This window comes from Periophthalmus magnuspinnatus, chromosome 7 (genome assembly GCF_009829125.3).
Source record: "Periophthalmus magnuspinnatus isolate fPerMag1 chromosome 7, fPerMag1.2.pri, whole genome shotgun sequence".
Lineage (NCBI taxonomy): Eukaryota > Metazoa > Chordata > Actinopteri > Gobiiformes > Gobiidae > Periophthalmus > Periophthalmus magnuspinnatus.
Genome location: NC_047132.1, coordinates 29,799,991 through 29,815,463, shown reverse-complemented (window position 1 = coordinate 29,815,463; position 15,473 = coordinate 29,799,991). Strand labels below are relative to the sequence as shown.

The window sequence follows — 15,473 nt, the reverse complement described above, 5'->3', positions numbered from 1 at the left end:
CAGTGCTCCACAGACAGTGAATGTGAGGGAAACCTGAAGTGCTGCTTCAACGGCTGTGGACGTGTTTGTGAAAAGCCAAGAGGTAACATGTCCCTCAGTAATACATGTGGTGGATGTTTTTTATGTATTGCTCATGGTTTCTCAGTAATGGTGATGAAATCCTACATTATCCTTGTCTCACCTTTTTGTATAAATTAATACTGGTTACTAAGATTATATATATTTCAGTTCTTAAAGGGCATTAAGAAATGCCAGGAAAATTTGTTTTATCCAAACTTCCTGAATGTCCACAGGTGAGCCCAAGCATAAGGACAAACGAGGATTGTGCCCTAGTCCAAGTCGTTTTGGAACGTGTGTCGAACTGTGCACTTTTGATGAAGACTGTAAGGAGGATGATAAATGCTGCTCCAATGGCTGTGGACATACCTGTCAGCGACCAGTCATAAGTAATGCACTTCACTTATTTACTTGATCTGTAATTCAAGGAGAGGATTCAGGGTTAATTGACTGTTATTTATACAGCACATCTGAAGCAAATTCAGCTCAGGGCTCTGGAGTATAGGGCTGCAGTAACTCCCTCAAATAAAGGGGATCACTAGAAACATCTTGCATTGCAATACTATTTCACAATATTGGCACCTGATATGAATATAGGTGTGAAATAAAATGTATATTTTGACATGGTAAAATATGGTTTCTTACTGTGGGTTTGCCTCTAAAAAGATTTGACCTGTAACTTTTTCTTTACAGAATCCAAACCAGGATCCTGCCCTGACCCAATCCCTCTTTTCACCACATGTAAAAAGGAATGCACTGATGACAGTCAGTGTCCCGAGAACCTCAAATGCTGCTTCAGCAGCTGTGGACTCCAGTGTATCCCCCCTGAACATGGCAACAGTCTACAATGATCAGAATCATGTTGGAAATCTTGAATAACTTTGTATACTCTAGGCCTGCTTGTCATGAAATGATTCAACTCTGGCTCTTTGACACTGAAATTGTGCAGCTACAGCAAATTATCAAGGAGACCATGAAACAGTTGCAGTAACATTTTGATGTATGCCATGTGCTCATTTTCTGTTCCTTTAATAAATGAATCCAAACAGTTCATTTGTGTGCAAATTTTATATTGACACTTTAAAGCTACAATTTGTACTTGGACAGATTCATCAGCAAAATGTTTGTCAAAAGAAAAACGCATCTATTGTCAGGTTTTTCAAGAAATTGATTAATTTCTTTGTTCACGCCGGTGAATGGGGAAACGAGTGGCAGTGCTGAAGGAATATAATAAATGCCACAATGAGACTTGGCATGGTGAAAAATAGAGACTTGATCTGGAGAATTGAAGATAAACGAGTTGTTGCGGAGCCTGAAGAAATTGCAGTGTTTTCACTTGGAGCCGAGAGGTTAGTGATGCTGCCGTAAAAGCAAGCTACCTGATTGCTGGCAATCAGGTAGCTTGCTTTTATGGCTTGCTTTTTGGTATTAAAGCTGTACAGTGAGTGCGAGTTGGACAATTTCTGCTGACAGCTACAGAAAATGTGTGTCCTGAGAAACAAGTTTTTGACATCAGCCTGTTCAGGAATTGTGTCGCAGATAGAATTTCAGAATGAGCAGCAGATTTGGACAGTTAATTGAAACACAAATTGGAGTTGCCATTAATGACAGCACTGGTGTTACAGATGTCGCTCAGCTGGACATATTTATTCATGGTGTTGACTGTTTTTTGAGTTGGTGCCTGTGTTAGATACCACAGCAGCCGAGGACATTTTATGTGCTGTTGTTGGTGCGCTGGGCAGAGTAGGTGTGGACTGGTCTCGCTCTGTCAGCCTGGCTACAGATGGTGCGCCCTCAATGCAAAGATCAGAAAGTTCAAATGGAGGTGATGGTTTTTGGACATTTCACTACATTGCACCAAGAGGCATCATGCTGCAGGTCGTTAAGAATGGATCACGTTATGGAAGTTGTTGTCCGAACTGTTAATTTCATCAGAGCCAGAGGTCTGAATCATCGTCAGTTTGACTGGTTTCTCAGTGACAATAACATCACCCATGGTTTGCCTTACTACACTTTAGAAAGACGGTTAAGCTGGGGGCCTGTGCTAAAGCGCTTTTTGATGTACGTGAGGAAATTGGACAGTTCATGATGAAAAAAGTTAAACTTGTGATGGAATTACAGTGTGAACAATGGATACAGGACTGATGGATTCAAAATATATATTCAAGTTATATTATGTTATCTCACTGTCCATTTTAAAGTTACTGTAATGTAATGTTCACTCTTTATTTAGTCATTACTATTAGTTATAGTCAGTTCACTACTTTATTTAGTCATTATATTCAATTATGTAAACTATGTAATCTGCACTAATGTTTGTTCTTGAGTCTTGCAGAAAATGTCTTTTGAAAGTGCAGGATCCCACGGGAAGAAGGTCACTGTGAAACTGAAACAGAAACATCATGGGATGTTTTGTGCGAAGGGAAAGAGTGACCTTGTGGAAATCAAAAACAGAATATATTTCTCTGTGAATTTCCTCATATGTTTTTACACTGCTTGCAAAGTATATGCCCCCCCCCCCCCCCCCTTCAGATGTGTATGTAACTAGGGTTTCCTAACTTTAATAAAAGAGGTGAAAGACGGTCTGGGTTTTTTGCCTCTCCGCTCTTTCTCCTCAATATTGAGATAAAATAATCTCTCTTGTCTTCTCTTCTCTTTTGAACTCTAATATAGGTTGTGAACCTATCAAGGACCTTGCATTTATGGTTGATATTATGGTGCACTTGAATAATCTGAATTAAAAAAAAAAATGTCACAGTATTATGACAACATCTGTGCATTGAAATTGAAGCTCACATTGTGGGAGACGCAGCTGGCAAATAGTGACCCTCATTTTCCTAGTCTGAGACATTTATGTGAAGCCAAACATCCTGATGAAGTGCAGATAAACACTGAAATGCCGGTGGGTGGGCACTAGAAGCCTAAGGGAGAGCAGCAAAGAGGCAACTTGACAACGGGCACGAACAGCCAATGAGAACTCGGGCGTCAAGTGGCCGAGCCCGCCTACGGCGGTGATGCCACACAAGGAAGCTGCTGTGGCTTCTTTAGAAGCAGCACCACTGTTAAGGTATGGTCATTCCCTTTGTTCCAATTTAGAATAACACTAATAGTTTGTCTGTGTTCCTGCTGCAGTGATTTAACGGCCTACTCATATGTATCATTAAAGGAAAAGCTTACACAAGTGCAGCTACATCTGGGGATGACAAAAATAAAGCTAATGCAACAAATGGAGACCAGGTGGAACAGTACATATTTGATACTGCAACGTTTGGTCCCAATAATCACTTCAGATGAGTTCAACATTGTTAGAGGGTTCCTTTCTTTGCTGTCTCCCTTTTATGATGCTGTAGAGCTGTCGGCCAAGGAAAATGTGTCTGTCTCCAAAGTTGTCCCCCTAATGAAAATGCTGGAGCAAAACCTTCAGGAGGAAACAGTAAAGCCGACACTGCAGTGGCATTGGAAATGGGAGACCAGCTCATCAGGCAACTGTGGGAGAAGCTTTATACTTTGCAGTCGATGAGCATCGTGTCCCTTGCTACACTCCTGGACCCCCGATTTAAAGTTACTGGATTTTTCAGTCAAACAAAAGCCACCGAAAGTTATAAAGCGACTGAATTCAGTGTGTGCTACCATTATAATCCCCCAAGCTTCTACCTCTCATTATGTCACTGGAGGTAATCTGTTATTTTACATTTTGACATCAAATTCAATGCCTCACACATTATGTGGTTCAGATACAGCTGCCTGTGATTATACACTTGGCCAGTAGGTGGTTTCGTGCACACATGAAGCTTCGAGAAATGTACCCTTTCTCAGGCCAGTTGGCTCAAGTGGTTCAATGCCTCATGGGGCTTCATCTCACCACTAAAAATCAGCCATACAGTAACAGTCTGTACACACAGCTCACTCTCTGATCAGACTGAGGTTGGCTCCTTTTATTGAGCTTCTCCCTTAATTGGTGACTCCCACACTGCAGCACAGGTCAGTTCCAGCAAATCGAATAATAGTGTTAAAAGTTATTTTTAGCAAAACAGTGTTAATCTTTATTCAATCAAATGTGTTATTAAAATAGAGCTCTATATTACTTTATCAGTGTTAACTGTGGAAAACAAACTAGATACAAGAAGCTAAAATATCTGGACACCCCTCCTCCTCAGCACACAGTTGTCTGGCCCGGAACCTTCTTAAGATGCTCCGGCTGCCTGGGGAGTCATTAGACTGGAACATTTAAGGTGGAAGACAACACAGGTGAGCAGAAATTCAAACAATTCAATTACAATCAATTGGCCGATTCACTAAAAAGGTGTCAACTCTGAACTAAACGCAAAATATCAGCTCATTACAATGTTAGATGGTGAAAAAGTTACAGGGCAGGAATCTACAGAATCAGTAATAAATTTGATGTTCAAATTTCAGTTTTGTTTTTTGTTTTTTTTCCAGTATGATCATGTTTAATACAGGGCGGGCACAAGGACAGCTCTGTACTGAGGCTCCTCTTCAGGAGGATAAATAGAAGCTGTACATGAGTTTAATCTGTGTCTGTGTCTGCAGCAGTGAACAACATGGTGCGCTCTGTCCTCTGCCTCCTGACTGTGGCCCTGGCCTTTGTGCCTCTGCTCTCTGCTGTGGAAGGTCAGTCACTTTGAATATGATTTTAAATGGAGAACATTGAACACCAATGTCATGTATATACTTAATTCTATATATACCACAATGTCCAGAGGTTTTAATGTTTCAGTGACATTTGTGAAATTTGATCACTAATGCACTAAACTGGAACATGGTCCTGTTTGTCTGCAATGTTTCACAGCATTGAATTTGTGTATATTTCATGAATTCAATTACAGGTTTAATTGTAAATTTACAGCACACCTGTTGGGAGCCAGTCATAAGGAGAACACTCCTGTTTGTCATATCCTTTAATTACATGTGGACCACAGGGCTAACTGATTGTTCAGTGACACTATTTCACAATCCAAGCACCTGATCATGTTCTGATTTCAACTGAAATGATCTTCTGAAAAATGACATTGGTCACAGAATATAGATGTGGGAGGAATCTGACCTTTTTGATTTAGTAATGATGGTGGACAACAATCACAAAACGGATCACATTGTAAAATGCCACTGAATCTTTAACACATCTGACTATGAAGTTGACTTTTTGGGCTAATTCTTTAAAATTGTTTCCAGTGGATTCAGAGAAACCTGGAGTTTGTCCCAAGCCAGACATTGACCCCAAAGTCGCCTCTTGTCTGAACGAGTGCTCCTCAGACAGTCAATGTGAGGGAAACCTGAAGTGCTGCTTCAACGGCTGTGGACATGTTTGTGCAAAGCCAAGAGGTAACATGTCCCTCAGGAATACATGTAGTAGATGTTCAAATCCTAAATTATCCTTTCCCCAACTCTTTGTATACATCTTAAAGAGCATTAAAAAATACCAGGAACACTTTTTTTTTTTATCCAAACTTCCTGAATGTCCACAGGTGAGCCCAAGCGTAAGGACAAACGAGGATTGTGCCCTAGTCCAAGTGGTTCTGGAGACTGTGTCGAAATGTGCACTTTTGATGAAGACTGTAAGGAGGATGATAAATGCTGCTCCAATGGCTGTGGGCATACCTGTCAGCGACCAGTCATAAGTAATGCACTCTTCACTTATTTACTTGATCTGTAATTCAAGGTGATGATTCAGGGTTAATTGACTGATGCTATTTAAGGTTATTTATACAGCACATCTGAAGCAAATTCAGCTGACCAAATCTTTGTGCACAACCAGCAGGAGCTGGTCAGCTGACCTCAGGGCTCTGGAGTATAGGGCTGCAGTAACTCCCTCAAATAAATGGGATCAATAGAAACATCTTGCATTGCAATACTATTTCACAATATTGGCACCTGATATGAATATAGATGTGAAATAAAATGTCTTTTTGACATTGTAAAATGTGCTTTCTTACTGTGGGTTTGCCTCTAAACAGATTTGACCTGTAACTTTCTTTACAGAATCCAAACCAGGATCCTGCCCTGACACGAGCCCTGTTTTCACCACATGTAAAAAGGAATGCACTGATGACAGTCAGTGTCCCGAGAACCTCAAATGCTGCTTCAGCAGCTGTGGACTCCAGTGTATCCCCCCTGAACATGGCAACAGTCCACAATGATGATCAGAATCATGTTGGAAATCTTGAACCACTTTATATCCTCTAGGCCTGCTTGTCATGAAATGATTCAACTCTGGCTCTTTGACATTGAAACTGTGCAGCTACAGTAAATTATCGAGACCATGAAATGGTTTCAGTAACATTTTGATGCATGTCATGTGCTCATTTTCTGTTCATTTAATAAATGAATCCAAACAGTTCATGTGTGCAAGTTTTATATTGATGCTTTAAAACTACAATTTGGACTGGGACAGCTTCATCAGCAAAATGTCTTTCAAAAGGGAAGAGTGGACATCTATTGTCAGGTTTTTCAAGGAAAAATTGATTACTTTGTTCATGGTGGTGAATGGGAAAACCAGTGGTTAGTATGAAAGTGGTACAAGTGGCAGTGCTCAAGGAATATAATAAATGCCACAATGAGACTTGGCATGGTAAAAAATGCAGCGACTTGATCTGGAGAATTGAAAAAAAGTTGTTGCGGAGCCTGAAGAAACAGCTGAGTTTTCACCTGGAGCCAAGAGGTTAGTGATGCCGCCGTAAAAGCAAGCTACCTGATTGCTAGCAAGATGGCATTGTCAAAGCTGTACAATGAGGGCGAGTTTGACCATTTCTGCTGAAGGTTACAGAAAGTTTCCTGAGAAACAAGTTTTTGACATCAGCCTGTTCAGGAATTGTGTCGCAGATAGAATTTCAGAATGAGCAGCAGATTTGGACAGTTAATTGAAACACAAATTGGAGTTGCCATTAATGACAGCACTGGTGTTACAGATGTCGCTCAGTGGGTCATATTTGTTCTTGGTGTTGCGACTTTAACTGTTAGTTTTTGGAGTTGGTGCCTGTGTTAGATGCCACAGCAGCCGAGGACATTTTATGTGCTGTTGTTGGTGCGCTGGGCAGAGTAGGTGTGGACTGGTCTCGTTCTGTCAGCCTGGCTACAGATGGTGCGCCCTCAATGCAAAGATCAGAGAGAAAGTTCAAATGGAGGTGATGGTTTTTGGACATTTCATTGTACATTGTGCTGCAGGTCGTTAAGAATGGATCACGTTATGGAAGTTGTTGTCCGAACTGTTAATTTCATCAGAGCCAGAGGTCTGAATCATCGTCAGTTTGACTGGTTTCTCAGTGACAATAACATCACCCATGGTTTGCCTTACTACACTTTAGAAAGACGGTTAAGCCGGGGGCCTGTGCTAAAGTGCTTTTTGATGTATGTGAGGAAATTGGACAGTTCATGATGAAAAAAGGTAAACTTGTGATGGAATTACAGTGTGAACAATGAATACAGGACCTTGCATTTATGGTTGATATTACGGTGCACTTGAATAATCTGAATAAGACGGTGAAGGGGCGCAAAAAATCATCACACAGTATTATTGTGGCAATCGAGGGGTTAATAATGTGAGATAGTACTAATAAATGTAAGTGTTGCAACAACGCCACCCCAAATCTAGTCTGGGGACTAGAACCTAAGTATAAGACACACAGATAAGCATATTCAAATGAAAGACCCAGGTTTCACTTAACCCTATAATGCCAAATGCATCAAATTTGATACAAGAATTTCTGAGACCTAGTGCATTACCTTATGGTAAAAAACTTCACTCAAAACCCACTTGTATCCCATCTGATACATGTTTTCTACCCCCTGGTGGATAGCTTTATCACTACAACAATTATAACACAGTGCATGGGACAATCCAAGATGGCCGCCTTCAGGTAGTTCCCAACTCACTGGATCAAGGTAAAGAAAATTGTGATTTTTTCAATTTTCCAGTGACATTTTCTTTGAAACTTTTAGTAATATTCTAACATGAACACTTAATCTGTTGAAGCAAGTTATAATTACATATTTTTTTGCATTTTAGTATGCAGTAAAATTGTGTATAAAATTTGTGTTCAAATTTGATACTACAGGTAAAAAGTGGAATTTGGCAGTAAATCCCTCAATTAGCATTATTTTTCTTTTCTTGGTGCAATATGCATTATATTGATGATTTTGTATCATAAAAATGTTTTTATCAATCAATTACACAAATTTCGGATTGAAATGTTATATTTACAACAAATAATTGCACTCGAAAATTGATAAACCTACATTTCTTACTTTAGATGGCTAAACGGTACAGTGTTGAAGATGTCCTACGCTTCCTTGATGGCAATTCAAGCGACATAGAGGAGTTGATGTCTGCAGACGATGAAGTGTTGGATAAAGATTGGACTCCTAATGCAGACTATGATGAAGAAAACTCTAGTACTGATAGAAGCAATGAGGATGATAAAACTCTAGATGGTGGGCTTGAAGAGGAAGAAGAAGGTCTTACAATGTCACAGGCAACAAAACAGTGTGATAGAAGCAAAGTGAAAAGAAAAAAGAAGAGAAAGGCACGTACAGATGCTGACGTTGAAAGCAGTGATGACCAGATTAGCACAGAAGAAGGAGGTCCAACAGTAACACAGGCCAAAAGAACAAATAAATCTGCAAAGAATAAAGTGAAAACAAAGGAGTACAGGTGGAGAAAGGAACAATTTGACCCTCCAGATGTTCCATTTATTGAGAGTGCTGATGAAGGCATCGAAGAAAGGAGTGAGTTTACACCTTACATGTATTTCAAACAGTTTGTCACTGATGACATGATACAGCTGGTTGCAGATCAAACAAACCTTTTCAGTGTGCAGAAGGAAGGGAAATCAGTCAACACAAATGTCAAAGAAATTGAGCAGGTTCTTGGCATGTACATGTTCATGGGTTTGGTTCAGATGCCCAATGTAAGAGCCCATTGGGAAATGGAAACAAAGTACCCCAAAGTGGCCGATGTGATGTCACGTGATCGATTTGAAAAATTACTGACACTGCTGCACTTTCAAGACAACCTCAGTGTGTCTGAAGATGCAAAGAAGGATAAATTGTGGAAACTGAAGCCATGGCTCAAAAAGCTACGAGAACAATGCCTTCGTATCCCTCCTGAAGAGCATCATGCAGTTGATGAGATAATGATTCCATTTAAGGGAAAGTCTCATCTGAAAGTCTACATGCCAGCAAAACCCCACAAATGGGGATTCAAAATGTGGGGACGTGCAGGACAGAGTGGTTTCCTGTATGACTTTGATGTTTGTCAAGGGGCAACAGATCCAAACAAGGAAAGGTCTGATGTTGGTGTGAGTGGAGATGTTGTTCTCAAATTGACATCAACCCTTCCTGCAGGGAAGAACCACAAAGTATTCGCAGACAATTATTTTACATCACTTCCACTGTTAGAACATCTGCGACAGAGAGGGATATACTACATTGGCACCATCAGGATGAACAGGGTACCCAACTGCAGCATGAAGGATAAAAAAGACCTGAGGAAACAGGGAAGAGGGTCCATGGATTACAGAGTTAACCAAAACAATGTGATCGTTGTAAGGTGGTGTGACAACAAACCTGTCAACCTGGTGTCCTCTTTTGTTGGCATCACTCCCCAAGACCATGTGAAACGCTGGGATCGGAAGACCAAACAATATGTCATGGTTCCCAGACCATCTATCGTGGAAACCTATAATAGATTCATGGGGGGTGTGGATCTTTTGGACATGCTGTCTGCTCTGTACAAATACAGCTTCAAAACCAGAAGATGGTACTTGTATATCTGGTGGCATAGTGTCACAATTGCACTCATCAATGCTTGGTCCCTGTACCGACAAGACCTGAAGGCACTGCACCTAGAGAAAAACACCATGCCCCTGAGAAGATTTCAGGCATCAGTTGGCTTTTCCCTCATAAGCGCAAGAAAAGCAAAAGTCAGGGTTGGCAGACCACTTTCTTCTCCACCAGTATGCCCTCCACCGCACTCCCCACCAGCACAATCACCAACACCACCATCACAGAGGAGGTGGCGATCAACCAGTGTGCCACCGGATGTGAGAAGGGATATGGTCGACCACTTCCCATCCTGGGAAAAGCGACAAAGGTGCAAGCACTGCACAGGACACTTTTCCCATGTGCGCTGTGGAAAATGCAATGTCCATCTCTGCCTGAACAAGGACAGGAACTGTTTCCATGATTACCACATGGCATAATAAAAGAAAAAGTCACCGAAAACAGTTGCAGTTATAAAAAAAATTAAGAGTCTGATGTTCTTGTTATCACTTTAACAGCTGTTTTCCTGATTATCACTTGTCACAATAAAAGAAAGTTACTGGAAAAGGAAGCAGTTTGAAAATATAAGAGGCCAATGTTCTTTACAGCCTTAGGTGCTGTTTTCATGCTTACCACTGTTCATAATAAAAGAGAAAAGAAGAAAGGGGCCTAAAGAGACTGATGTTTTTGCTGTACCGCCAGAACTGCATGTAATGCCCAATGTATCATTTATGATACAAATGAAAAAACCTATTTGCAAATAATTTTTTGTCATTTTTATTTCAGATTCTTTGAAAGAGTCAAATAAAGGTCCCAGATTCAAGAAATCAGAATTTTCTGTCCATTATTTCTAGGGTCAGGCATTATAGGGTTAATTTACATCATGTGTATTTAACATATTAAAGGAAACTGTGTTCTAATTTCATTAACAATAACTACAATATATAAAATCTGAGTCCACCCGTACACACTCATTCAGTGGATTAAAAGTTTACAGAGCCCAAACCCATCACCTGTCAGACCACGTACAGGGCAAAATCCAGCTCGACTCAGAGCTCAGGTGTGACCAGTCCGAGCTCAGCCCAGAACAGCACCACTAAAAGAAGGCGATCTCACAGTGGACCAAATGAAAGTGTAAATTGAGCCAAGCATAACAAAACAAAGGTGAGGCAAGAAAGCAGAACAAAACAGCAGAGGCAAAGAAAGAAAAGAAAGCAAGGCGTGGAAAGACAAAACAAAAGAAAGCAAGACAAAGCAGCAGAGGTGGCGTACCCTGTGCCACTATGACCACTGATGACACCTAAAAACATGAAAGGGGAGTTACCATTAGTGACCATTTGTGTCCTTACCACAATGCCAACTTTCTTTATTGATGAAAACTCACCACTGTGCGTAATGGACATGGTACAGCGAGTACAGCCGAGCAGCAGGACTACAAGGGACAGATGCACAAGAAGAATTTGGGAATTTTATGAATGAAGAGGTCCCACATGACTTGTCACTACAGAGGAGGGCACAACAGCGACGCACACTTGGCCCAAGGTGCAAAGTTATGGCCGAGCAGAGAAGCTACATAAAAGATGGGCTTTATGAGAGTCTGGACAATTTTGTGACAGGAGTAGTGGGTATTAATTACAGTACCTGTCGCCAAAGACGAGGGCGCACGAGAACGTGCTGTGAAGTTCAGTGTGTTGTGAAAGTGAATCGGTGCCAAGCTGCAGTCAGCCAGCGGCACTAAAAGAACAATGATTTAGGTTTAGATTTGGATATTTTCATGAATGAAGAGTAACGGATTAGGAATTTACCTGGGCATGGAGGACAGAGCTGCCTACACAGGGACCCGGAAATGTGTGTGGGCAAAAGGGGGAGCAATGAGAAAGGGAGAGCTTATATAGTCCACCAGATGGCACCGTGGGAAACCAGGTAAGCGCACCTGCCGCACAGGCCTCAACAGCTGTCTGAGCACATGATGATAATATCTGTACATCCAAATTAAAGCTCATGTTGGAGACGCAGCTGGCAAATAGTGACCCTGCTCATTTTCCTAGTCTGAGACATGTATGTGAAGCCAACGTCCTGCTGACATCAGTCTTTACAAAGACAAAGTTGCAGAATTGCTGAGAAAGTTTCGGGAGGTCGTCTACAAGTAATTTAGCACGAGGTTCTCCACAAACATGAGTGCGAGATAGAAGAGGGGCGACCCGTGTTGGCCGAGCCCCGTCACGAACGGCTCTGCTCACCGACCCCCGTGGGCCGGCTATCCTTGACCACTCAAACATCCACAGAGCTGTGGTATCATCACGTTTAGGGGGATTCTGACTTGGAGGTGTTCAGTCATAATTCCACTGATGGTAGCGTCGCCCCATTGGCTCCTCAGCCAAACACATGCACCAAATGTCTGAACCTGCGGCTCCTCTAGAGATGTTACGCTCGAGCCTCTCAGCTCGACACTGTATCAACCCTATGAAGCAGAAGTGTCGCCCAGCATTGTTTCGATACACGCTTCACCACGGCAAAAATCACGTGACCAGTCAAACCGAGGCCTTGTTACGTCAGAAGTGTCAGAGATATGTGTCGAGTGTTTCGATTTCAAGCTGCTTTGCGGGAATTTTGATGGGGGTGGTTTGTAATTGTGTCAAAGCTAAGAGAGTCTGAATCCCCCAAGAATTGTGGGTTTTGAGAGGAAGACATTTTGTTGACACATTTCTAACACTACTAGTTATTCAATAAGGGAAAGTTTATATTAAAGCAGGCAAAATACAACAGGTAAGAATAGATTACACCTAATACAGATACATTTATATACACTTGGTGACATATTACATAACACAAGATACACTCCACCACATACACAAGTTCACACACCTGGGCCTATATAATACACATAGTCATAGTTTTAGGTAAGTGATATAGGTAAGTGGTAGGTAAGTCTTGAGAGTGAGTTTGAGTGGTCCATAGAGAGCGTGAGTGAGACAATAAGGAAGAGATATGGAGGGACAGCTATTGCCACCAAAAAGAGCACGGTCATATGCATGGGAGCACTTTGACTTAATAAGCTCGAATAAAGTCAAGTGTTTGATTTGTGCTCAAGAGAAAATCTCTAAAACTTTATAAATACCATATCTTACATTTCCCCACTCACATCCCCGACACCTTTTCCAAAAATGTTCCAATTTCAGAAAAACTACAGTTGCACAATCACTATCCCAGTTACTTAACCACATCATTTTATTCTCCAGTTTTTCCAAAATGCCTCTGTAGCTGCAAACTCTTTAGTAAGTCAGAGTAAAACTAATACATACATATAAGTACAGGACACAAAGACACCAGTTTGAAAAGTATTTAAAAAGCATTTAAAAACATGAGTTGCACCAAAGAGGGAAAAGCAACTTAATTTAAACACAAGTTGACACAAAATAATCTAAAACAATTTCATAATAAACATAAGTTATAAGAGAATAAAAATAAAATGGAAGTGATAAAATTCATCCAGACAAAAGTCACATAAAAGGGGAGTGGGGTTTAGAGGAAGGGGGTAAGTGAGGTTCACAAAAGCTTTACATCACATCCACACAAATGCATCACACAGACAAATCCAGCAGATGTCGCTCTTCTGACTGTGTCAAAGCAGTGTGTCATTTTCAGTGCAGTTGTGTCAAAGTGGTTCAACATTTCATGAGGTTTCAGTTTTACCATCACTAGTGCAGACCCAAGTGTATTTATTTAAAAAACCTTTACAAAAAAATAACAGCAACAGTTAAAATCCACATTGAATTAAGAGTCTGTACACACAGCTCCCTCTCTGATCAGACCTTATCCAATATGATGTAACACATAAGTTGCATGAGTTTAACTCATAGTCCCCAATGTAATCATGTAATACAATCATGAAAAGGAAGTAAAGTATGCTAAAAATTAAGAAATAATAGCAGAGGGGGTGGGATTAAATAAGTTTTCTTCTTCCCACTCCTTTTTGGGCAATCGGAGATACTCTTTTTTTTGTGTGTGTGTTTTGCTGTCTGTTTTTGTTTATTTTTCCTTGTCTCTTGTATCATGTGTTGATTGACATCGATTGTGGCTGCCTAGGCTATGCAAGAGAAAAGATGTCTATTTGCCCAAGACACAAAAAAAAAAAAAAGACTGAGGTTGGCTCCTTTTATAGAGCCACTCCCTTAATTGGTGACTCCCACACTGCAGCACAGGTCAGTTTCAGCAAATCCAAGAATATTGTTAAAAGTTATTTTTAGCAAAACAGTGTAAATCTTTATTCAATCAAATGTGTTATTAAAATAGAGCTCTATATTACTTTATCAGTGTTAACTGTGGAAAACAAACTAGATACAAGAAGCTAAAATATTTGGACACCCCTCCTCCTCAGCACACAGTTGTCTGGCCCGGAACCTTCTTAAGATGCTCCGGCTGCCTGGGGAGTCATTAGACTGGAACATTTAAGGTGGAAGACAACACAGGTGAGTAGAAATTCTAATGTTTCAATTGCAATTAATTAGCTGATGCACTTATTCAAAAGGTTTCAACTCTGAACTAAACACAAGATATCAGATCCTTACAATACTGGATGCTGCAAAAGTTGCATTGCATTTTCTTTTTCCTCATGCATCAATGTCAGGAATCTACAGAATCAATATTAAATTTGATTTGTTAGTTTTTGTCCCATTGTCCTACACTGTCAAATTAACTTGTGGATCTTAGGTTTCCTGGGTGAGGTTCACAGATGTATGACCATTATTCTTATTATTGCCACACCCAAAGAAGACTCAGTATGATCATGTTTAATACAGGGCGGGCGCAAGGACAGCTCTGTACTGAGGCTCCTCTTCAGGAGGATAAATAGAAGCTGTACATGAGTTTAATCTGTGTCTGTGTCTGCAGCAGTGAACAACATGGTGCGCTCTGTCCTCTGCCTCCTGACTGTGGCCCTGGCCTTTGTGCCTCTGCTCTCTGCTGTAAAAGGTCAGTCACTTTGAATATGCTTTTAAATAGAGAACATTGAACACATATCGTGTATATACTTAATTCTATATATACCACAATGTCCAGAGGTTTTAATGTTTCAGTGACATTTGTGGAAATAAGACATGGATTTGCTTGATCACTAATTCACTAAACTGGAACATGGTCCTGTTTGTCTGAAATGTATCACACCATTGAGTTTATTACATTAATTCAATTACAGGTTTAATTGCAAATTTACAGCACACCTGTTGGGAGCCAGTCATAAGGAGAACACTCCTGTTTGTCATATCCTTTAATTACACGTGGACCACAGGGCTAACTGATTGTTCAGTGACACTATTTCACAATCCAAGCACCTGATCATGTTCTTCAACAGAATGATTTTCTGAAATGCAATGTTGGTCACAAAATATAGGTGTAGGATAAAATCTGAAATTCTTTTTTTTGCACTAGTAATGATGTTGGACAACAATCATAAACTTCGTTGTAAAATTTAACACATCTGACTATGAAGTTGACTTTTTTGGCTAATTCATTAAATTTGTTTCCAGTGGATTCAGAGAAACCTGGAGTCTGTCCCAAGCCCAGGACAGACATTCACACAGAGGTCGGTTGTCTGGATCAGTGCTCCACAGACAGTGAATGTGAGGGAAACCTGAAGTGCT

General features: G+C 40.6%; 2 protein-coding genes across 2 annotated transcripts; both read left to right on the top strand.

Annotated features, from left to right (window-relative positions):
- Nucleotides 1-4,547: 4,547 nt before the first annotated feature.
- Nucleotides 4,548-6,215, top strand: LOC117373243 (WAP four-disulfide core domain protein 18-like). Its single transcript, XM_055222765.1, has 3 exons — nucleotides 4,548-4,689; nucleotides 5,251-5,400; nucleotides 6,058-6,215. Exons 1-3 carry the CDS (start codon nucleotides 4,620-4,622, stop codon nucleotides 6,213-6,215), a joined length of 378 nt encoding a protein of 125 aa, XP_055078740.1. The 5' UTR covers nucleotides 4,548-4,619.
- A 1,549-nt stretch (nucleotides 6,216-7,764) lies between these two features.
- LOC117373055 (piggyBac transposable element-derived protein 3-like) lies at nucleotides 7,765-10,645 on the top strand. Its single transcript, XM_055223171.1, has 3 exons — nucleotides 7,765-7,956; nucleotides 8,325-10,298; nucleotides 10,403-10,645. The coding sequence occupies exon 2, from the start codon at nucleotides 8,325-8,327 to the stop codon at nucleotides 10,272-10,274; it is 1,950 nt and encodes a 649-aa protein (XP_055079146.1). The 5' UTR covers nucleotides 7,765-7,956; the 3' UTR covers nucleotides 10,275-10,298; nucleotides 10,403-10,645.
- The last annotated feature ends 4,828 nt before the right edge of the window (nucleotides 10,646-15,473 follow it).